Genomic DNA, 21,063 nt, shown 5'->3' with positions numbered 1-21,063 from the left:
GGGCTCGAAGAATTGTGAGCACTCAACCCTATCCCCGTATGCAGCCACCTTAACCCCTTCTCCCCATAGCCGTGCCGTCTTCACCGAGCACACCCGCCAGTGCGGCTGCACGCTCTCGACTGAGAAACTGCAGGCAATCCTCGCGGGCGACCTCTCCGGCGTCGCCGTGCACCCGTCCTTCACATACGTCGCGCAGCTACTCGGGTGCCTACTGTGGCAGGTGCAGCGGCACATCTTCGTCTTCCCACAGGTCGAGTTCGAGCAGCTACATCACCTCTGGATCGCGCTCGAGGACGCAGACCCCGTTACGGAGATCCAGATCCGATATTTGCTCGCAATCTACTTTCTGCTCAAGAAGCAGATGGAAGAAGGCGAGGAGCAGCTCCGCACCGCGGTACAGGTCGCGCTCGCGCACCGCCTCGCGTTCCCCGTGCCCGGCCCGCACGACTTCGTCGACGCTGCGCTCACGATGCACGAGACGACGCCTGCGCAGACGGAGCTCATTAGCACGCTCAGTCACCTGATGTACCTCGACCGCTGCTCCGCACTCGTCTTCCGGGTCCCTGCGCGGCTCGACCACACCTGGGACGACGGTTTCAAGGCCATTGCAGTAGGTCCCCTCCCGTGTGCGTTTCTCGCGTGCCTTCATACTGACCCGCCCCTCCACTCAGCTCTTCTACCCGTTCATCGCAAAGACGAACGTCGTCTACCTCCGTGCCCGCTCTCTGCTCCTGCTCGTGCGCACGCGTGACGCGGCGCGCGAGTGGGCAGAGCTGGGCGCGCACGGAGGATTGTTCGCACCCGCCCGCCCAGCATGGTTCGAGCGCTACTGGCCGCTGCTCGAAGAGGTATCTGCCCACGCGACGACGGTCGAGGCGGAGATGCTCAAGGCAACGTTCTACGGCGACCGCGCGCACGGCGTCGCGCTCAAGTTCACGCTCGTCGTTGCGCTCGCGAGCAAGGCCGAGCTGCACTGGCTCGTGCACCGCGACCACCCGGAGAGCATGCAGCGCAGCTTGGACACGGTCATGGAGGTCGTGGGCATCACGCGCGGGTTCAAGGATAATGATTTTATCCTGCTCGATCCGTTGTTGGGGGTGAGTGGCTGCGATATACGGTGCGTGGTCAAAATGCTGACGACGTGTTTAGGTGTGCTGGTCGATGATCGCCAAAATCGTGGTGCACGTCGCCAACCGGCCCACGCTGGCCGCAGGCATGTCCTGGGGCGCAGCGTTGGAGACGATCGACGTCAGCGCGCGCAAGCTCGGGTACGAGATGCCGTTCATGGGTGCGTCTCCTATATCTCTTCCTCAGGCAACCCTTGCTGATATCCACCTGCCACCAGAGGAGTCGCTGAAGGTGATTTCAGACGTCTTGCGCGTGGTTGAGGTCGCGGATGGTTCGCGATAGGGATTGGCCTGGGTTCCATGTTCTGCTGCCTGTGGATAGCTATGGATTTGTGTTGGAGGATCGCTGTCTTGCTCTATATCTTGTATCGTTAGAGTTGCATTGTGCGCTGCGAGTGCTACGTATCTTACGTAGCTTTAATCCCTCTTGAGACAGCGGATATATACCTTAGTATCTGGGAAACATTTACTATGTCTCACGACATGCTAGGTTCATTGCGTTAACGTTGTCGGGCAGCTCAAACAGTCTGCCGCCCACCCTGATACCCTGTGACACGTTAGTGACATGTGACGCGACGTGGAGAGACCTGTCACGGTGGCTGAACACCCTACTCGTCTGCAGCCCGTGCAGTGTCCCTTCGCATAAGCCGTTGGAGGAGGAAAAGTCAGCAGAAATGTGCTGATGCGTAGATAAGATATCCTGATTGACTCTCGAAGTGCTCTACAAAGTCGCATGGAGGAGGAGAAAGGGAGAGTCACGCGTAACGCCCCTCGATCACGTGGGACCAACGCGACTTCAACGTTCTGGTGGTGTGCGGTGGATGTGCTTTGCTCTCTCCGTCCGCTCGCCCCAAACCCTTCTTCTCCGGACACACTCACCATCTCCTGCGATATCCTCCTGCGCTGGCGACGACAATATCCTCGGTCTGATCCCGCGTACTATGACTAGCGATGTCGCCCTAGACTCGGGCCAATTGGACTCTCCGCTCTCTGCCTTCAGTTCTCCGTCTCAAGCTAGCGAGGCCTCCAGTAGTGCTGCAGATAGAGTGTTCTTTGGCCCTGTTCGATCTCCAGAGAAGAAGTTTGTCCGGCGCGCTGGTAGCGCCTCGTTCCGGACGCCTGTGCGTCGATCGGCTCGACTTTCCTCTGCGATGGTCCCTCTACCGCTCTTCCCGCAGCACCACGCTGCGGTGCTTGGAGATTACATGCCGAGCTCACAAGATGGAACTCCAAACGAAGATGGCGCAGACGGTTCGTCGCATTCTTCAGTTTGTCGCACCTTCACATAAACCAATCCTGTACAGAGCCGTCGGTCATTTTGGCTAGCAGAGTACTCAGTGCGGCTGGGAATCCTTCGCCCCCACCCAGTCCTCCACTTCCTCCACAACCTGAGCCATCATCCTACATGGATGTACAACTCCTCGACGTCTCAAATTCGCCACAACCTCCCGCCGCGGCAGCCTCGCCACACTGTGGCCTGCTCATTCCTATCGAGGGCATCTCGGATCCTGTCGCGAACTCATCACCTATCGTGTCACGCCTGACACCCCCAACACCGCCCGGTCTCGATGTCGCGAACACATCGCAGCCTGACCTCATAACGTTCGATTCATTTTCTGCTGCTCACGATGACGACGAGCCACCGACGACGGAGGCACACGACCACGAACTTCTTCCCGCACAACCTTCTAACGCTACGGTTGACGACCTTCTTTCCATGTCGCCTAATCCGCCACCTACCGCATCCGCCACAACGCAGCAGCCTAACGTACTCGATCCGCCACCGAGCGAGGATCTGGGTGACAACACAGAGCCAGAGGATGAGATGGAGGTTGCAAATTCCCTCATTATCGAAGCGGATTCCGCGGAGCAACCTGGTACAGACACCGAAGTCGCTCAGCCTGATCAAGAATACGCGCAAGTCACGGAGGTAGAGACCGCTGAGGCACCCCTTCGGCGTTCTGCACGTCCACGGCGTAGTCGTAACTCCCTTCCTCAAACCGTGGCTACACCACCACCCCCACCAATACCACCCCTTCCTCTTGCCCAAGCTGTTGAGATTGAGATGACCACCGAAGACGACTCACAGCAAAGACCCGAGCCTAGTCCCTTTCGGAAACGCAAGCTTAAGGTCGTCCCGCCGCTAGATGCTAACATCGCAGCTTCTAGTGGCGCTACCTATGCAACTACGCCCAAGAAGACTCCCCAAGCCGCCCTGGCGCAACGCAAACTTGGTTCTCTGTCTCCTATGTCGTCTGCAGTACTCACGCAACTGCTTCCGAAGCCCGCCGGTGATAGTGCCAGTCGGTCAAATACTCCCCAGCCACCGGAGACTGACACAGGGCCGTCTGAGCCCGTGCCCCCTCCCGCGCCTAGTACACCACCCCCACATGCCATCAACCTCGTATTCCCCAAGGTAGGCGCGGTCGATGGTACCGCGACCGACATCCAGCGACCGAAGAGTCCTCTGCGCCCCTTCCCTGCATCCCCTTTCAAGCTCGAGGAGGTGGCCCGCACACCTGCCCGACGCGTACCCATCTCGCAGGCCATCGCGGATGGCACGTACTCCACTCAGAAGATCCCTGCTCTGTTCAGCGCGTCTCGACCAACCGCTATTCCCGGAACTCCCGTGTTCAGACGCACGGCCCTTGATGACCCTTTGCGAAGCCCAGCGAGGCGCGTTCCCATGAGCGAAGCCGTGCCTGTTCCTCCGTCGTCTCCCGACAAGGGTAAGAATGTCTTTCGCCCTTTGTCGCCGATGCGCATGGCCTCCCGAGAGCGCCAGCGGAGTGGCTCGGCTGAGCCGAAACCTCAGCCCGGTCGGAAAGAACGAGGCGCGTCAGCGGAGCCTACGACGCGTCCACCTGCGCTCGGGCGGAGACCTGTGTTCCAGAAACCCGCGTCCACTGAAGGTGTAGCCTCGGGCAGCAGTTTGTTGAAGCCTAGGACGGCTCTGCCCTTTCCTCTTGGGCAATCCCAACGGTTGCATCCAGCAATACCGGAAACGGACGAGCCCGGGCCTTCTGCTGTTCGTCCGCCCGTTGCGCTTCCTTGTACTGCGGCGCCTGCGGTCAGCCCAGCGAAAGGAGTGTCCAGCCTGAGACAACCGTCTGCAGGGTCTGGGAGCAAGATTCCACGGATCGGTGCGAAACCATATGGGAGGCCGAAGACTGCGACTCAATCCAGGCTACCTGCACCCACTAAAAGCAGTACCGCTCGGAAGGTGTGTCTTTTAAGCGTTTGATGTATTTTACCTTGCTCACACTTCTCTGCTACGCACTTGCAGCCTCTTCGTATCGTGTCTGTTGGGTCTTCAAGTAGCGGTGGCAGCTCTGACGAGGGCCACGGCGTCCCACCCTCAGCTGCGAAGCCATCTCATCGACGGCAACCTGCCACCGCACCGTCTGAATCCACTTCCGCCCATGGCCTGAAGCGCAAGCGAGAAGTGGAACCGCCTAAACCCACCATCCCCGCACCTCAGCCTGTCATCGTCATTCGGAAGGTCGTGCCTGGGATGTTCAACAAGGGAGAGAAGGCAGCCGGCTCTACCTCCGCTGCCACTGCGCAAACAAAGGAGCTTCTTCCCGCACCGTCTCCTGCGAAGGCTTCGGGGCCCATACGAGCGCGCTCTGCGGCGAACTGGAAACGACCACAACCTCAGAGTCAGCCGCCACCTTCGCCCATGCCCCCAATGCCACAAACAGCCATTGCCCAGCCTCCCGAACCAGAACCAGTACAAGCACCAGCCCCGGTGTCGGCGCCTGCGCCACGTTCTACCCCGGTCGAAACGGCTCAAGCGAGTCCTGTGAAGGAAGCACGCGAAGTCATTTCCCCTCCGTTGCTTCCAGCAGCCCCTGCTTCCTCGACGGCCCTGACCGCGACTTCTAACGACGTCCCCGTCCCTGGACCTTCCACCGCGCCCGAACCCACAGAAGAGAAGCCCGGCCGGCACCGGCGATCCACGCGCTCCAAGCGCAGTCTCGACGGCGCCCCAGCCGCAGCTACAGACGTCTTCGGGACCGTCGCGCCCTCTACACGCCCGCCCCCGCGCCGCCGGCCCGCCCCACTGCCGTTCCTGTCCGAGAGCGGGCCGTTCGCGGGGATGAGCGCGCTCGCGTTGAAGACGCTGACGAGCGCGAACACGGCGAAGAACCAACAGCAGGTTGCGGTGCTGCAGACGGAGGTCGTGCGCAAGGAGGGCGCGCGCCCGGACAGCCCGACGACGAAGGTGCGCTCGGCGCTCGAGCGCCAGCGCGAGGAGCGCGTCGTGCAGCGCCAAGCGCGTGCGGAGCGAAGGGCGAGGCGGTCGGGGGGCGAGCCGGCGGATGGGGCGAGCACTGCGGAAGGTGCTGGCGGTACGGGGGCGGGTGAGGGCGAGGCTGGGAGCGAGATGGGGGATATGAGCTTCATGAGCGTCGATCATGACTCCGAGGGGCAACCGATGAGACATCGACGAGCTCCAGGCGACGAGGAGGAGTATGAGACTCCGCAGAAGCCTGAACGGCCTGCCAAGCGTGCCAGGTTCGACGGCGGGGAGGAGAATGAGAAGGAGGACGAAGCGCATGCGAAGAGGGTCAAGTGGGACAAGGGCCTTCAGACCACGGTGTATCTGGACGACAGCCCCCCGAAGCCGAGGCGGAACAAGGGCGCGGTGCCCGCGCACAAGGGCTGCCTGACGCCAGCTGCGAAGGTGCGTTTATTTCCCTTCCATGCATCGGAAACTTCGTGCTGATTGTTTGGTATAGGCTCTACGTCTAGATACCCTGGGCAACGTCCTGAACGCTGAGCTGCCTGTAGGCGGCCTCGTCCGAGAGAATATCGTTGTGAAGAAGTTCGTGTTCGATGACGACGAGGTCGCCGCTGCGCCTGAGCCCGTTGAGCCCGCCCCGGTGGTGAAGAGCACGCGGAGTAAGAGCAAGAAGGCGAAGTCATAGCATAGATCCACTCTTAATCTTACAAATGTGGAGGAGCGCGGCCACAGGAGGCGTATATATGTCCCGCATTTCTTGTTATATCCGTACTTTATCGCATCGCTATGATTGTTTATGGCTGTTGAGCGCAGTATCGTATATCGTACCTTGTATGCCATCACGAATTTGTCTTAGTGCCCCTTGAGTGGCAGGACACTTCAAAGTTTGGCAGGCAGCGGCGCTGCTAGTGTGTGGTTGTATCCGACCGACCGGTAAGTGTTATACAGGGGTTTTGTATAATACAGCAGGATTCGTATTTAACACGTTTCGCGTGCGACGGTTGCCTCTACTTACCGCCGCGGTACGAGATGGTGGGGCTCGCCTGGTTCACGGGGAGCACGAAGAGCTCGGCGATGTTGACGTGGGGAGGGCGGGACGCGGCCCAAACGATCTCCTCAGCGATGTCTTCCGCGACGACTAGATGCAATGATGTCAGATAATGGACCTATGGAGTGCGGGTTACAACGTCACTCACGGGGCTGGAGACCCTGGTAGACCTTGTCGGCGGCGGACTTGTCGCCACGGAACCGGACGACAGAGAACTCGGTTTCGACCATACCTGCATCCAGAAACAGCCGTAAGTATCATATGGTATTTTTTGAGTTAAGATGACGCACCGGGCTGGATCTCCGTAACACGGATGGGGGTGTCGACAACCTCGCGCATTAGTGCGCCAGTGAAGGCGTTCACGGCGTGCTTGGTCGCACAGTAGATGCTTCCGCCAGCATACGCCTCGCGGCCTGAAACGACGTGAGCTTGGGTATAATTGAAGCTATTGTTGAGATGCTTACCAGCGATCGAACCGATGTTGATGATGTGTCCCGCCTTGCGCGCCTTGAAGTCTACGAGCCGGTGTCAAATTAAGGGCCTAGGTGGAGGGCTAGACAGACACTGACCCTTGATAAACAGTTGGGTTACAGCGATGAGACCGAACACGTTCACGGAGAACATGGCCTCGATGTCGGCGTCGGAGATCTCTCCGACCTTCTCAACACCCAGGACGAAGCCGGCGTTGTTCACTGGAGCAGCGTGTTCAGTAAAGATGCACTTGACATGCAGGAAGGCAGACCACATACCGAGGATATCGACCTTCCGGAGCTCCTCAGGGACATTGTCGAGGAAGGTGGCGATCTGCTTCTTGTCGCTCACATCAAGCGGGACAGTCACGAACTTGCCACCCTGCTGGAGACCAGACTCCTTGTGCGCGGCCGTGCACGCTTCCGCGACGGACTTGAGGGCATCTACTCGGCGTGCAGCCAAGATCACATTCGAGCCGCCCTACGAGGCCCATCGATCCATCAGTTTCGGCCCCTCGCTCTGGACACACTAAATCACACCTTCGCAAACAGGATCGCAGTTGCCTGTTCAACACGATGATGCCGTCAGTCCTCGTAAACTCGACATACTCCCGCGACACTCACTGCACCGATACCGGCGCTCGCGCCAGTGACGAGCACGGTCTTTCCGACGAGGCGAGAGGCGTTGAAGACAGACATTGCGCGGTGTTGGGTGAAGGCGGGCGTGCAGGTAAAAGCAAAACTTGTGCGTCGACCGTTTACCGCAGCGAGCGTCGCAATCTGGCCTTGCGCAATCGCGCGGGGTCGCAATAATTGCGGAATGAAGGGGAGCCGTTCACGGATGACTCTGAGCTGCTATCTGCCATCAATCGCCGTGGGCAGCGCGAACCCATCTTGCACTCTCACCGTCATCGGCATCTCTCCCAGCTCAGTCTCCCCCGTGTCTCCGAGTCCGCGCCGGCGAGCTTCAGTGTCAAGTTGGTGTACTGCGCCCGGGCCTGTGTTGCCTGTGTTGATGGGAACAAGCTAAGCGGCGAATTTGATGTCATGGCCGACCTCGAGAAAGAACGATGGGAACGCCTCCTAAAATGGCTCAAGCAGGAGCACGGAATGAAGACGGATGCTTTGCACATTGAGGCGAGGGACGTGCCAGGTGCGTTCGCTTACTACGTTCAATCAGAGTTGTCACGAATGAACCTGTATGTTTACAGCTGCAGACGCGGGCAGGGGCTTGTTTGCTACGGCAGAGATCCCGGTGCGTACAGAACATAGCTGTTTCGCAACGCGTTTGTCTTGCCTCGGGTGGAGCTCGTTCAGAACGTCCCGGCGGCGGAGAAATCTGTCCCGCAGAACACGTACAGGCTCATGTTCCCCGTTCTGGTCGCTTGGTCGAGTGTCAGAGGTGATCAGCGGTGTGTATATCAATACCATGCTGTGTGCGGCATATTGCCAGCTCCGACATGAGTACTTGAGTGACCTTGTAGGCTCGCCACAGTATGTGGTCGCTGCCACTACGGTCAAGGAACGACTGTCTTCCCGCAGACCTGGAGTGCTGGTTAACGAGCCTACTGTGGCCATCTTGGTCGCACTCGGTCACCCGGAACGTAGAACATGTTCCGAAACACATCCCGCAGCCCCCAGGACGTTCTCAGTTTTTTGGCCTTGCTCCAGGCCTTTCTCGTGGACTTCGGCCTTGTCCCGGTACTACCCCACGAAAAATCGCGCGTTGCGAAACATCTCTAATACCGTGACTCACCTTCGACCCGTTGACTCATTGCGCGTTAGCCTTCCTCTACGTTATTCGAAATTCCGCGGACGGCGTTGATCAACGTCAAGACAGTGCTCGCACGCTATCCTCACATCAAGGAAGGGCGGCTCACGGGCACCCAGCTTGTGTCGTTGTATTTGCTGCTTCACAAACCATCTGGCGATGCGGACTCTCTTGATAGGACATTCGGACCATACATATCGACGCTTCCCCGAGATTTCTCTAGCCACCCTCTCACTTGGCTTGTAAATCGCAAGCTCAAAAAAGAAGACCCTTGCGAGAGCTACTTCCTCGACCAGGTCCCGCCTAGTACCTGGGAGTCAATCGTGAAACTAAACAAGCGGTTCTGGAAAGACTGGGATGCTGTTGCGAAGTTCATGGTGAGATTGTACGTCTAAGCCCACGAGCACCTCATAACACTTTGCAGAAAGAGGACTCGGCCATAGTGGCATCGTCGTCGAGACCTGCTTTGAAGACAGCGAAGGCTCTTGACAGCAACGACACGCTTTTAGACTATCTCTGGGCTTGGCTGAATGGTCTGTGGTCTACTACGCGCGTCCCACACTTTAAGATCTCATTGCTATTTTGCAGTGAATACTAGGTGCATTTTCTGTCGCCTCGAACAGAGTCCGTCTCATCCGGACAACTTCACGCTCTGTCCCATCCTGGACTTTGCCAATCACGGCACAGGTCTTACCCACATCTTCCCTGTGACCGACTCGGACATATGGGGCTCTCCAAAGCATCATCGGCGCGATAGTCGGGCCCAGGCGAGGACTAGCATGTTCACATTCCTGGGATCCTCCGACTACGGCCTTGCGGAGGGACAAGAGCTGCTTCTCAAGTACGGCGCACATCCGAACCGCTTCCTGTTCACAGAATACGGATTCGTCAACCCCCTCACGGACGGTGCCGTCGCGACCAGCACATACTCTGCAGAGGTCGACGTTCAGGATTTGGTAGAAGAGTTGATCGAGAAGACGGGATCAGTCGCACCTCTCATCAAGTCCACGCTCGACGAGGGCGGATACTGGGGGTATGTCCTCGGACATGTTTTCCTCGTTCCCACTACCACAGTGATTAAACTACACTCCTTCCACAGCGATTGGACCCTCCACAGTTCGCCGAACTCAGCCTTCCCGTCATGGCGGCTAATATCGGCCCTACGGTTAATTTGCGCCCTCGAGCGCTACTCGGGGGAAACGACAATGCAAACACGCTTGGCGATCGACTCGTGGCTGGATGTCACCAACGGGTCAAAAGACATCATCTCGCGCGTGAACGAGGACGCGTGGAGGAAGAAGCTGCTCTGGCTCTGCGAGACGGTTCGGTATCGGGCGAGGAAGGATCGTGTGTCGGCGTTGGATGCCGCCAGCCTACCGCAAGGCGGATCCGCGTGGGTGCCCTGGCAGTCGGAGAGCGTGCGGATACTCTGGAAGGAGGAGTTGGAAGTTGCTGAGGCTGTCCTGGCTAGCATACAAGCTGGGGTAGAGTTTTGAGCGGTTGGTTGGCACGCTTGGTCGTTGGCTACGTGTACACCGGTTTTCTTTTGTACCCTTGCTGCAGATATCATACGCAATGCACATAATTCATGCTACACACACGCCACCCTCTCCCGTCCAAGTTTCGCCCTCCCATCAAGTCACTCCGACCTCACATTCAAGAACCTCACCTCTCAATACGAAGGACCCATTGCGGCCCGACTCCGACTACACAGACACTTCCTCGCCCTACCGGCCCCTCTCGTGCCTCGTTGTTCGTACTGTGGCACACCTCCGGGCGCTGGTGGATCCCGGCCGATCCCGGGGATCGGGGGGAGTTTTGGCCGCCGCCGGGGCAACTGGCGGCGCGCATTCCTGGACCTCCCAAGACCAAGAGGCAGGGCGAACATAGTTATCTATGACGCACCAGAGGCCAGGTTGTACCCCGCGCTCCTCCGTTTAACGGACGGGAGGTGTTAGTATAGATCCGCCGCTTGTAGCCTTCGTGTAGTATCGGGTAGTGACCACATTGGCCGTAAACGGCCTGGGCGCCACTATAAGCCCATGAATTTATCTATCTATCTATCTAGCCTGCAATGTCTCTTCGTTTCTCCGCGCAGGCCCGAAGAGAGAGGCGATGCTTGGACGCGCGGAGGAGGTCACCGCCACGGGTGGCCGGGTAGGCCGCTTACCTAATGAAGCGGTACAGATGGGGTTGGACGCTGCGGGCGTTTTGAGAGCGGCCGTATACAGCCGCGGTCCACATTGAGCGGCATCCTGCCTCGTTCCTCCTCTCTTCTCCTCTCCCTCCCCCACGCCCGGCTACACGACACCTCCCACCGCACGGACTTAGGGTCCGCCCCAGGACTCCACGTCCACCACCCCCTCCTCTTCCTGCTTCTCGTTCTTGATCCGCATCCTTGGCCGACACCTTGTTCCTGAGATGGCTGTTACTCAAGCGCTGAGTACGAGGGCCCAGAGGGCCTTCATGGGCACTGGTACGTTTGGGATGTTCTGTATTACACGCACGCGGGAATGCTCATCTCGCTTGCGCAGTGCTATTCCGTCAGTATCGCCGCTTCCGGCCAAGTCTGCGTTGTGGCGCCGTACTGAACCCCCTCTCCAGAGGCGATCGTGGTTATCACCATGGTCGCAATAGTGTTCGGAAAGGTGGCTGATCATGTGGATTTGGAACTCTCGCGGTACAAGGTACGTCCATGCTACCTGAACCTGCATATCCACTTCCCCTCATGAGTCTCCCATCAGACTATCCCCTGTTACCTGGCCCTGTTCATCCTAGCAGAGTATGTCCCCCCCCTTTCTAACGCCACTACATGTCCTCATCATCGCAGAGTGTTCGAGTTGTTCATGGCATACGACGCGCTTCGGCTACGAAATGTCATTCAGCTCGTCGGAATCCTATGTGGGTGTTTGCATGCATGGGCGCGGAGTGCAAGCAGACATATTGACTCTGTTTGTAGTGTTCCATTCGGCGCTGGTCGTGATGGCTGCGCTTCAAGTTCACGAGACGCGCGCGGCTTTGGTTCTGGACGCGAGTGCTAACTGGACCACAAACTATGTGGTACGTACCGTCGTTCTCGGTTTGCACCGCCTACTCACGGCATGCAACACAGGGTGGCGGAGGCCCCGGGACCTTGTGGCAGACCGTCCTTCCTTTCCTCATCGTTTCACCAGTCATTATTGGAGTCTCCTGGCTCGTCATGATCTTCTTCGTGAGAGAGCTCTATCATGAATTCGGGTAGGTCGCTTTTTCGCATCAAACCACTGCGAATTATCTAACCGAACCTAGCTGGGCTATCTTCCATATCGTTGGAGCGAACCCCGCAGCGAAGAGTGAGTCGCATGAAGCAGCGTTCGATTGACTTGACTGATATACCTGCATCCAGCGATGTACCAGTTCTATCAGGTCATCATCTGTTTGCTGAAGTTCGACTTCTTCGCCTTCATCGGCGTCACGATGCAGGTTCGCTTAATTTTGCCGACTTTCACGGGAGCTTTGCTTAACAGATCTTGTTTCAGCTGCTCATCATCGTGCTGCAAAGAAACACCGCCGAGTTCGGTCTCACAGTGGCGGCCATCCCGATTGTGCTCGTGTTGCTAATCGGTGCAGGGCTAGCCGTCCAGCGCGAGATTAAGTGGTATGTTTGATGGATCCACCACAATTGCCGCGTGCTCACTCGGTTTCAGGCTCATGACCATTTCTCTCGTCCTCATGTTGGCGGCTGAGTCGTACTGTGAGTCCTTGACACTGTTGCGTGGTGACCTCAGTTGATACTGACCATTGATCGTAGTCAGTGAGTAGTGCAAAGCATCGAACTGCGGATTCAGCGTTAATTTGTTCCAGTCTTCAAGCTTGTGCGCTTCTATGAGCCCGCGTCAAGGGACCAATACATCACCGTACGGGCAACGCTCACCACATTCAGTGCGTCTCCACCTTCTGTGGCTCGTCCCTCCGGAAAGCCCGGCTCACATCTGTCGCCGCAGCAATCATTGCGTTCCTGCTACTCTTCGCGACGTTCGCGATCGGGCTGCGCTGTTTCGCAGACTTCGACAAGGGTTTGCTCAAGAGCAAATTGCATGGTCAGTCCTACCGACCTGTTGGCCAGCCCTACATCTCCAGCTTATTCGGTGATTGCCCTTTCTCCAGACGTGACTTTCCGGCGAAGATACTCATCGTCTACCCCTGGCACGGCAGGTGCGAAGAAGGAGGACGGCGGGTACGGCTCGGGCGCGGCGCTCGGCCAGCGGGTGTCCATAGAGTAAAAGGCCCGCAGCGACCGCAATTGCGACCATCCCCCGATCCCCTGCTGCGGCTTCGGACCCTTTTCGATCGAGCCCACTGCTATGCCTCCCTGCTACGCCTCGTCACGACATGTCATTTCTGATACCACCGCGTTTTGGATGTGTTCGCCTGGGTGGAGGGTTTTGATTTCATACGACGGACTTGCTCGGTGCTCCCACATGACTAGTGCTGTTGTCGATAGTCGTTTCTATACCGCTACGTATTTAAATTATAATCGCCGTGTGTACTGCAATCCAGAGCGCACGATCTACGAGTCGTTGCAACCCTTCTCTACACAAAAACCCGAGAGCACTAGAGGGACAGCAACGAGAGGAAGGCGAATATGAGGACGGAGAGCGGCGCTAGGGCGGTGGTGGTGCATGCGGAGTTGCTTCCGGTGGCAGTGGGAAGGGGCTGCGTCGCAATTGAGGTGCCGTCAAGCCATGGGGACTGCGGGGGAGGTGAAGACGCCTGTGGGAAGTCCAGAAGCGTATTGGTGCCGTTCGTGCACGCGTCTGTGGGGTGGTCATTCTGGACCGTTACTCTACAAAAATTAATGCGGGGTAATAATTAAACATATGACGTCGCAAAGCGTGAATCACACACTCACGGGAGCGGGGTAATTGAGAAGAAGGCCGTTCCGTTAATGTGCGAGGCCTCATAGAACGTCAGCTGGAGCGGCATGGGCCTAGATCAGCCAAGGGGCACGCGTCGGCCATGACGCATGGCGCACTCACGTTGTACGACCCGGCGGGGATGCAGGTCGAGACGTTGTAGTTGAAGTGCTTCACGGTGCTGCCCTGCTCCTGGGTGAGAAGACCGGGTCCAGAGGAGACGGTGAGGTTGAGCTTCGTCTGGTAGGAGACGAGGTAGATCTCAAGGCTGTCGAAGCGCGTCGACTTGTCCGAGCCGGGGATGGATGCGCTCTGGTCGAGCTTTCCGTCTCCCGATATCTACGAGATGTAAGTCAACTTCCGCGCGATGAATGGTGAACGAGAGGAGTCACTCACGTCGATGGCTACTTGTGTTACGGACCCAGCATGCATGGGGCTGGAGAGAGGCTTCAATTTGGTGGAGAGTCTGGCGACCACGGCACGACCTACCTATTCGGCGCGGGCGCATCCACGATAGCGAGACCGCTCGTAAAGACCTGGCCATTTACTAAGGTTTGTGCATGCGCACAGCCGAGGAAGGAGCTCAAGAGAAAGGTAGAGAAAACGAGCGTGAGGTGCATGTTAACAACAGCGAGCGGTGGGATCCTTGGGGGCAAGAAGAGAGTTATATGGAGACATTACGAGATCCATGTTGCGCAATATGAAAAGCGTCCGGGAAGACGTCGGCGAACCCGCGATGGCAACAGCTCTCGACGTCGACATCGCCGAGTCCAGGTACGCGGTCATTCCGGTGGGCGCCCATAAACCACGCCGGAACATCCTCGGCAAGTCCCACGCGTATGGGCGCTAAATGGAGACGCGCTGCCCGTGATGTGTGACAGACGCGTCTCTCATTCGTTCACCACCACCACCGCAGACATGGACGACCGCGAGGACCCCATTGCACAATTCTTCCCCGACGCAGACGACGTCGACCTCTACGACGTACTGTCTGTCAAGTCCGACGCGTCCCCCGACGATATCAAGAAGGCCTACCGGAAGCTCGCGCTCAAGTTCCACCCAGACAAGCACTCTGGCGCGAGCGAGGACGCCAAAGCCGAGGCGTCGCTCAGGTTCCAGCAGGTCGGGTTCGCGTACGCCGTACTCTCTGACGCGAAGCGCCGCGCGCGCTATGACACCACGGGCAAGACGGACGAGGGCGCGGACTTTGGGCCGGGCGAGGACGGCTGGGAGGCGTACTTCGAGGAGCTGTACGACCGCGTTACGCGCGATAAGCTGGACGACTTGAAGAAGGAGTATCAGGGTGGGTAATTCGTACCTTGGGGTTTGACCCTGATACCCATCCTCGCACGCAGGTTCGGCCGAGGAGGTGGCGGACCTCAAGAAGGCATACGCGGAGACCGAGGGCTCGATCGAAGACATCATGACCCACATTCCCCATTCGACCCATGAAGATGAGGCCCGGTTCATCATTACCATCACCGACCTCATCAAGCAGGGCGAGCTCACTTCTTTGCCCAAATGGGAAACGAGCACGAAGGACGAGAAGGCAAAGCTCGTTCGGAGAAAGCAAGCGGACAAGGAGGCGAAGGAGGCAGAGACACTCGCCAAAGAACTCGGTGTATGGGACGAGTTCTACGGGAGCGGCAAGCCGGGCGCGCGGAAGTCCAAGGGCAAGGGCAAAGGGAAACAACAGGCGGGCGGCGAAGAGGAGGAGGACACTTCAGCTTTGCAAGCTCTCATCTTGAAGAAGCGGAAGAATATGGATAGCTTCTTCGACAACCTTGCCGCAAAGTACACGGACGCGGCGCCCGCGCCAAAGGGGGGCAAGAAGGGCAAGAAACGCGCGAAGGATGCGGAGGAAGAGGAGGACGAACCCTCTGCGTCGCCAAAGAAGAAGTCAAAGAAAGACATCCCACCACCTCCTGAGATCGACGAGGCCGAGTTTGAGCGGGTGCAGCAGCGGCTCATGGACTCGAAAGCCAAACGCGGAGACGGTGGCGCCTCGTCAAAGCCGTCTTCGGCCAAGGGTCGGGCAGCCAAGGGACGCAAGGCGAAATGATCTCCATTCGTCGGATATTGTAGGATACTTGTAAGTTTGTATGTTCTCGCATTTGCTATCTTATGTTATTATGTTAGGCCCATTCTGGCTTGCGCACGTCGCGAGCGCCGTTTGTGTAATTTTAACGCGACAATCGCGTTCCGTGCCCACGACCGGCCATTCACCTGCATGGTAGCTCAACTAGCCTTAGCTACATCTCATATCATGGTATGTGCCTATAAATACGACTATCCTCAGCAGCGGGCCAGGGATATCACCCCCACCTACCGCTCTGGACTTGTCTTCATCATGGCTGAGTCCAGCATTCAATCTACTACTCGAAGTCAGTCTATGGTCATCCTACATACCAATAGTTTGCTCACCAACTGGCTGCTACTTTGGCAGAAAGTGACCCGCCCCGCATCAGAGGCAGTAGCGAGGCATTAGCCAATATTGTGGCTATGCCCCCCGACGTCATTCTAGAGGTACGAGTCTTTCCCCAACAGCGACAACATGTTTCAATCGTGAATGTCCCTGCCGTGGTGTCCCTGGTCGCTAATGGCCCCTTAGATCTGCCAACACCTCCAACTGCAGGATTTACTCAATCTTTCCCGCACAAACAAGAGATTTAACGTCTTCCTTACTGGTCAGAGCGGGAGGCAAACGTGGAAGGTAGCGTTGAGTAACGTAGAAGGCCTCCCCGTGTGTCCGCCCTATATGAACGAAATGCAGTATGCCAGGTTGTTGTACCTGAACTACTGCCACGTATGCCCCCCTCGTATTCTCTTTCCCCTTTGAACACGACCTGACTTTCCTTTCCTGGTCTGAACAGAAATGCGGCAAGAACAATGTGCGCACGATCTTCCATGAGTGGAGCGTGCGCTATTGCCAAAGCTGCATCCCCACAATGTACGCACTTCTCGTGTATCGGCTTGGCAACTCTGTTCACTCATGGTGCGCAGGACTATAAAGGCAGACCTGGACGAGCGCCACTTCAACCTCGTCCGGGAGATAGAACAAGTCACGGGGGTGAAGATCCCTTTCTGTCAGGCGCACAATCAAGTGCTCCATGCACCCACGGTTGATGCCTTCCGCGAGAAATGGGCCCAGTTGGAAAATGACAAGGAGGGCCAGGAGAAGCTAGCGAAGGACAGCGCTGCGGACGCTGCCATCAGACGCAAGGTCGGTATTTGTGTCTGACTGTGCGGAGCGACACTGACATTTGTTGGCAGCACACTTACAAACACGATCTCTGGGCCGCAAACATCGAGAAGGCGTGTAGAGACAAGGAAATAGCACTGAAGGCCTTACGCCTGAAGGCGTACGTCTTGTTTTGCCATGCGTGGGGGTTTCGATTGCTGACCATTGACTAGAATCGAGAAGCGTGTGGTCGAGGCTGGTTATGAGCTGAAGAAGCTCAATGATTGGGGGTACCAGCTATCCCAGCAGCATTTCGCGGACAACTGTACGCCTCTCGATGAACACGGTATGTTTGTTTGCCAATAATGATAATGCTTTAGTGCGTTGACCCCGTCACCTGCATATAGAGTGGCCCAGTATTCTTAAGGAGGTCACCAAGTTCGCCGACTTCATGTCACTTCGAGTCCCGCTCGAGACCTCCATCAAGACATTCCTCGACAAGATATCCCCAAAGTGGGAGGAGAAATGGGCTCGTGGCGGGGGAGCGGATGACCTCGACGACCCACGAGCGTTCGCACGGCTGCGTCCAGCAGACCTGTTGCTCGTGTCCGAGGTCAAGGAGGCCATGATGTCGGACATGGACGACCTCACCATCGCGGCACATCTTAGTACGCTGGGCGATGAAATGCCCCAGATCGTCAAGGATGTGTACGATACCCGTAGGGCAGCCCTCAACGACATGGTCAGGCAGGCCCGACCAACCTTTCCGCAGACCGCGAGCCCGGTGGAGCTCGCAGTATGCCTGTTCGATTGCGCGGACCCACAGTGCCCCGAGAAGTTCATGACTTACCCAGGGATGTTCAAACACCGGTGTGGGTGGATGAAGAAATATTGGAAGGACGAGGTCCCGGCGGACAACTACGACCGCGTCGTCCAAGGGTACATGGTCGACAATTACATGCACCTCGCGTGGCACAAGCTCCATGTCCGCGTCAGCTCGCTCACGTATACACCCATGGTCAATGCGATCGTGAGCGCATGTGGGCTGAATCCGGAGTTCGCGTCGCCCGCTGACCTTGACAGTTGTGGGGTGCGCATGACATGCGCCAACTGCGAGGAGAGCACGAGCACGAGCAAGGAACCGACACTCGAAGTGTTCGACTGGCGACGAGCAGTGCACTTCTTTCCCTTTCTTCGCCGTGCCGATATCTGGCTAATGGTGTTCGGTTGCTCACTCCCAGTTACACCACCAAATCAGCGTGCACCATGCGCTCGATACCGAACCATGCCGCTGGGAAACCTTGCCGGAAGAGGCCGCACAACGCGCGCAGATTCTCGAAGATGCGGCGCGAGATAGCTCGAGGCCGTGTCCCTATTGCCGGACCTGTTGGACCTGCCTAAAGTGCAAGAAGGGGAAAGGACGGGTGAAAGTGTATGAATACAACGATCTCGTCGCACACGTGCGGTCCAAGTGAGTCGACTGTGTTCTGTGGGATGTCGGGTGCCCAGGAGAACTGATCACTGGTGACATGACTTGCAGGCATCCGTCAGTCAAGGGGGAATTGATCGCCAAGGTTCACTTTTCTACCCTAGACACATACCAGCCGAGAGACGTCTGGCAGGGCACGTTCATCCGACACCTCGACGCCGGTAAGGTCTATACAGTAAAGCGTAAGAGAAGAAAGGAAGCAGACACTGAACCCGGACATAGTCAAAGTCAGTACTGACGGTTCGACTCATGACTGTGGATCCAGAGGGGCGGAGTAATACAATATTCAACTAGCGCTTTGACTTTTTACTAATATGTATGTATTCATATGGGCATAAGTACTACAAGCATTGATCAAACCACGGTGTCCTTGATGCACGACGTTCCGCCGGTGTGCTGCACCAGAAACGGTCACGAGGCCGTGACACGATGTGTTCGACGCGTGACAGGCGCGATATATTACGTGCGTCGCGGCGTACAAATTCCTTTCCTATCTTCCACGCACTAGTACTTGCCACCGTTTCATCTCTCTTTGGACTCCTGAGTACTTCCAACTCTCGCAAATCTTACTCATTCCGTACGCACGCACTCGACTGCGTACTTGAGTAGCCATGGACGGTCGAGACGTCGCTGTTGTGGTCCGTCGTGGCCTTCGCGGTCGCCGTGGAGGGCTCAGAGATATGCCCAACATGCCTCTAAGTATCCTAGTAGAGGTAAGGCTCAGTTTTGTAACGATATAGCTTTGTAATGTGCGCTAATCAGGGTGTGTACGCTGCAGATATTCTCTTTCTTGCATCCCCGAGACCTTCTCAATCTTGCCCGCACCTCACCGGCCTTCCGGGCCTTCCTCATGAGCCGTTCTTCAGCTCGTTTTTGGAAGAGCGCAAGGCAAACTGTGGAAGGCTTACCCGATCTTCCGCCGTATCTGAGCGAGCCAGAGTACGCGAACCTCATGTTCTTCCCGTACTGCCATGTGAGCTCTCCTGTCTATGCCTCCTTGCGCATCTGACGCTGATATGTGAGCTACACAGAGCTGTTTGACGACCAACATACAGAATATCATCTTTGAGTTCTCGGTCCGTTATTGTAACCAGTGCAAGAAGTGTTGGCAAGTATAGCTCATTTTCGTAGCGTAAATATGCGCGACGTGCTGAAACGGGCAATATTTGCAGGCTTTCCAAATTCAACGACGAGTGTCACTACCTCGTAGATATGGCGAGGCAGGTCACAGGTATAGAAACGGAGGTGCTCAACTTCTTCTTCGTCATCGGCAAGGACGATATGTGGGTGTCAACGTTCGCCAGTGCTGTGCTCATCGTTTGTGCTAAATGGATTATGTTTTAGCCAAGATACATATATTCACACGCTAGAATATGAAGCATTCCGGATTGCCTGGGAAGCAGCGATACGTGGCGCGGAAGACGTGCAGAGACTAGTAGAAGAAAAGGCCGCGGCTGTCGAAGCTGTCCGACAGGTAAGTCTCGATGTAGTCATCTCGCGAATATGCGGTCAGAGGCTGAAAATCCGCTTGAGTCATGCATCTCGTTGTATGCTTGGAAAGATCTACAGGTGCAACTCAGAGCGAACGAGCTTCATGGTGTGCGAACGGAGCGTTTCAACACGTAAGTGCTATGGGCTGTTATCGAGGCAAAGCTAATTATGACCCTTGCAGGCTCCTGGATTTCCTGCGGCAGGAGGGATGGGGAGAAGAGCTCGACATGATGCACGAAGACGATTATACGGAACTGTCCCAGACACCCTTTGCTCGCAAGGCCGCGAAGCTGACCCCGCGCTGTACGTCCTGCAGTATCACTTCGCATTCTCGATACAGATGTTCACAAAGTTGTCCAGCATGGCCAAAGATCAGAGAGGACGCACACACCTTTATGGACGACATTCGCACCATTCACCTTCGGGTCGAACGGCAGACGGTCCTGCAGGGTCGCTTCACTGTCTTGAACAACATGATCAACATTTTCTACGGGCCCTTTGAAGTTTTACGGCGCGCAGAATGGGACGCAGACCCGTTGCTCATCGACCTCGCACTCACGCCGGGCTACAGAGCAATCTGGGATGCTCTTGGAAACGGCCCCGTCGAGCTCACCGCCACCGACCCGGCGAACATAAGCGCAACTATCGAATTTGCAATGGAAGACTGGAAGGAGACACTCAAAAGGGAGCTCATCGAGAAGGTGCACGCGGTCATTCCGGAACTGGCACACGTGGAGGACCCGCTCTCCCTGGCGATCGCAGGATTCTCCTGCCGCACATGCGAGATTTACGGATTAGGACGGAAATGCATGCCGCCCCTATGCTTCCCCGAGATCCTCGCGCATCCCTGTCTCCGCTCGGAGCCCCTTACATGGTCTGAAGACCTCTACGTCGCCACTGCGTCCACCATGTGTGACGACGGGCCGCTGTCGCTGGAGGACGTGATCGTCGATCCTACCATGGTGCAGAACCTGCGGGCTATCATGGAGGCGCTTGGCCTGGATCCCCTTCGCACTACCCTGGAGGAGCTGGACAGCACCGAAGGAAGACTGTGGTGCACCAAATGTCAACACGCGCCACGGCGGGGTCAGGAGGAGCAGATTCTAGTCAAGGTTCAAGTGTTTGATTGGATGCGCGCGGTGCGTATGCCACCCATTCTCGATGCTGGATCTTAGCATGCTGATCTTAGCGTCCCTCGTCGTTCTTTCTCTATAGCTGGAGCACTACAATGACCCCCGCCACTACCGCAATAGCGCGCGACCGTGCCGCTGGAGCGTGCTGGAAGCCAGCGAGGCACACTCGGTGCGCCGTCAGGAAACACGACTCCGCGAACGTCCTTCAG

General features: G+C 57.1%; 8 protein-coding genes across 8 annotated transcripts; 6 read left to right on the top strand and 2 right to left on the bottom strand.

Moving 5' to 3' along the window:
- Positions 1-46: 46 nt before the first annotated feature.
- TRAVEDRAFT_45698 (uncharacterized protein) lies at positions 47-1,410 on the top strand (the record flags this gene model as incomplete). Its single annotated transcript, XM_008038110.1, has 4 exons — positions 47-610; positions 672-1,097; positions 1,150-1,288; positions 1,346-1,410. Coding segments are annotated over 4 exons (1,194 nt in total), but the record flags the coding sequence as incomplete, so codon positions are not given.
- A 3,795-nt stretch (positions 1,411-5,205) lies between these two features.
- On the top strand, positions 5,206-6,252 carry TRAVEDRAFT_28013 (uncharacterized protein). Its single transcript, XM_008037912.1, has 2 exons — positions 5,206-5,817; positions 5,873-6,252. Exons 1-2 carry the CDS (start codon positions 5,230-5,232, stop codon positions 6,059-6,061), a joined length of 777 nt encoding a protein of 258 aa, XP_008036103.1. The 5' UTR covers positions 5,206-5,229; the 3' UTR covers positions 6,062-6,252.
- A 131-nt stretch (positions 6,253-6,383) lies between these two features.
- TRAVEDRAFT_119195 (NAD-P-binding protein) lies at positions 6,384-7,593 on the bottom strand (the record flags this gene model as incomplete). The annotated part of the gene is made up of 8 exons (XM_008038579.1): positions 6,384-6,514; positions 6,573-6,656; positions 6,715-6,837; positions 6,889-6,939; positions 6,994-7,116; positions 7,174-7,375; positions 7,435-7,458; positions 7,519-7,593. The coding sequence occupies 8 exons, from the start codon at positions 7,591-7,593 to the stop codon at positions 6,384-6,386; spliced, it is 813 nt and encodes a 270-aa protein (XP_008036770.1).
- A 348-nt stretch (positions 7,594-7,941) lies between these two features.
- Positions 7,942-10,161, top strand: TRAVEDRAFT_120561 (SET domain-containing protein; the record flags this gene model as incomplete). The annotated part of the gene is made up of 6 exons (XM_008038578.1): positions 7,942-8,047; positions 8,112-8,149; positions 8,680-9,042; positions 9,090-9,198; positions 9,254-9,698; positions 9,765-10,161. The coding sequence occupies 6 exons, from the start codon at positions 7,942-7,944 to the stop codon at positions 10,159-10,161; spliced, it is 1,458 nt and encodes a 485-aa protein (XP_008036769.1).
- Positions 10,162-11,086: 925 nt separating this feature from the next.
- Positions 11,087-12,927, top strand: TRAVEDRAFT_45694 (uncharacterized protein; the record flags this gene model as incomplete). The annotated part of the gene is made up of 14 exons (XM_008038109.1): positions 11,087-11,141; positions 11,200-11,208; positions 11,270-11,352; positions 11,410-11,447; positions 11,496-11,566; positions 11,625-11,725; positions 11,778-11,902; positions 11,954-11,997; positions 12,051-12,127; positions 12,184-12,302; positions 12,352-12,398; positions 12,509-12,586; positions 12,649-12,792; positions 12,860-12,927. 14 exons carry the CDS (start codon positions 11,087-11,089, stop codon positions 12,925-12,927), a joined length of 1,059 nt encoding a protein of 352 aa, XP_008036300.1.
- A 331-nt stretch (positions 12,928-13,258) lies between these two features.
- On the bottom strand, positions 13,259-14,180 carry TRAVEDRAFT_36116 (uncharacterized protein; the record flags this gene model as incomplete). The annotated part of the gene is made up of 5 exons (XM_008038007.1): positions 13,259-13,490; positions 13,557-13,618; positions 13,684-13,899; positions 13,957-13,996; positions 14,050-14,180. 5 exons carry the CDS (start codon positions 14,178-14,180, stop codon positions 13,259-13,261), a joined length of 681 nt encoding a protein of 226 aa, XP_008036198.1.
- Positions 14,181-14,478: 298 nt separating this feature from the next.
- TRAVEDRAFT_70826 (DnaJ-domain-containing protein) lies at positions 14,479-15,697 on the top strand (the record flags this gene model as incomplete). Its single annotated transcript, XM_008038577.1, has 2 exons — positions 14,479-14,863; positions 14,916-15,697. The coding sequence occupies 2 exons, from the start codon at positions 14,479-14,481 to the stop codon at positions 15,620-15,622; spliced, it is 1,092 nt and encodes a 363-aa protein (XP_008036768.1). The 3' UTR covers positions 15,623-15,697.
- Positions 15,698-18,889: 3,192 nt separating this feature from the next.
- TRAVEDRAFT_98847 (uncharacterized protein) lies at positions 18,890-19,209 on the top strand (the record flags this gene model as incomplete). Its single annotated transcript, XM_008038576.1, has 2 exons — positions 18,890-18,943; positions 19,009-19,209. Coding segments are annotated over 2 exons (255 nt in total), but the record flags the coding sequence as incomplete, so codon positions are not given.
- Positions 19,210-21,063: the final 1,854 nt, after the last annotated feature.

Source organism: Trametes versicolor, assembly GCF_000271585.1.
Source record: "Trametes versicolor FP-101664 SS1 unplaced genomic scaffold TRAVEscaffold_4, whole genome shotgun sequence".
NCBI lineage: Eukaryota > Fungi > Basidiomycota > Agaricomycetes > Polyporales > Polyporaceae > Trametes > Trametes versicolor.
This window is presented reverse-complemented; position numbering and strand designations above follow the sequence as displayed.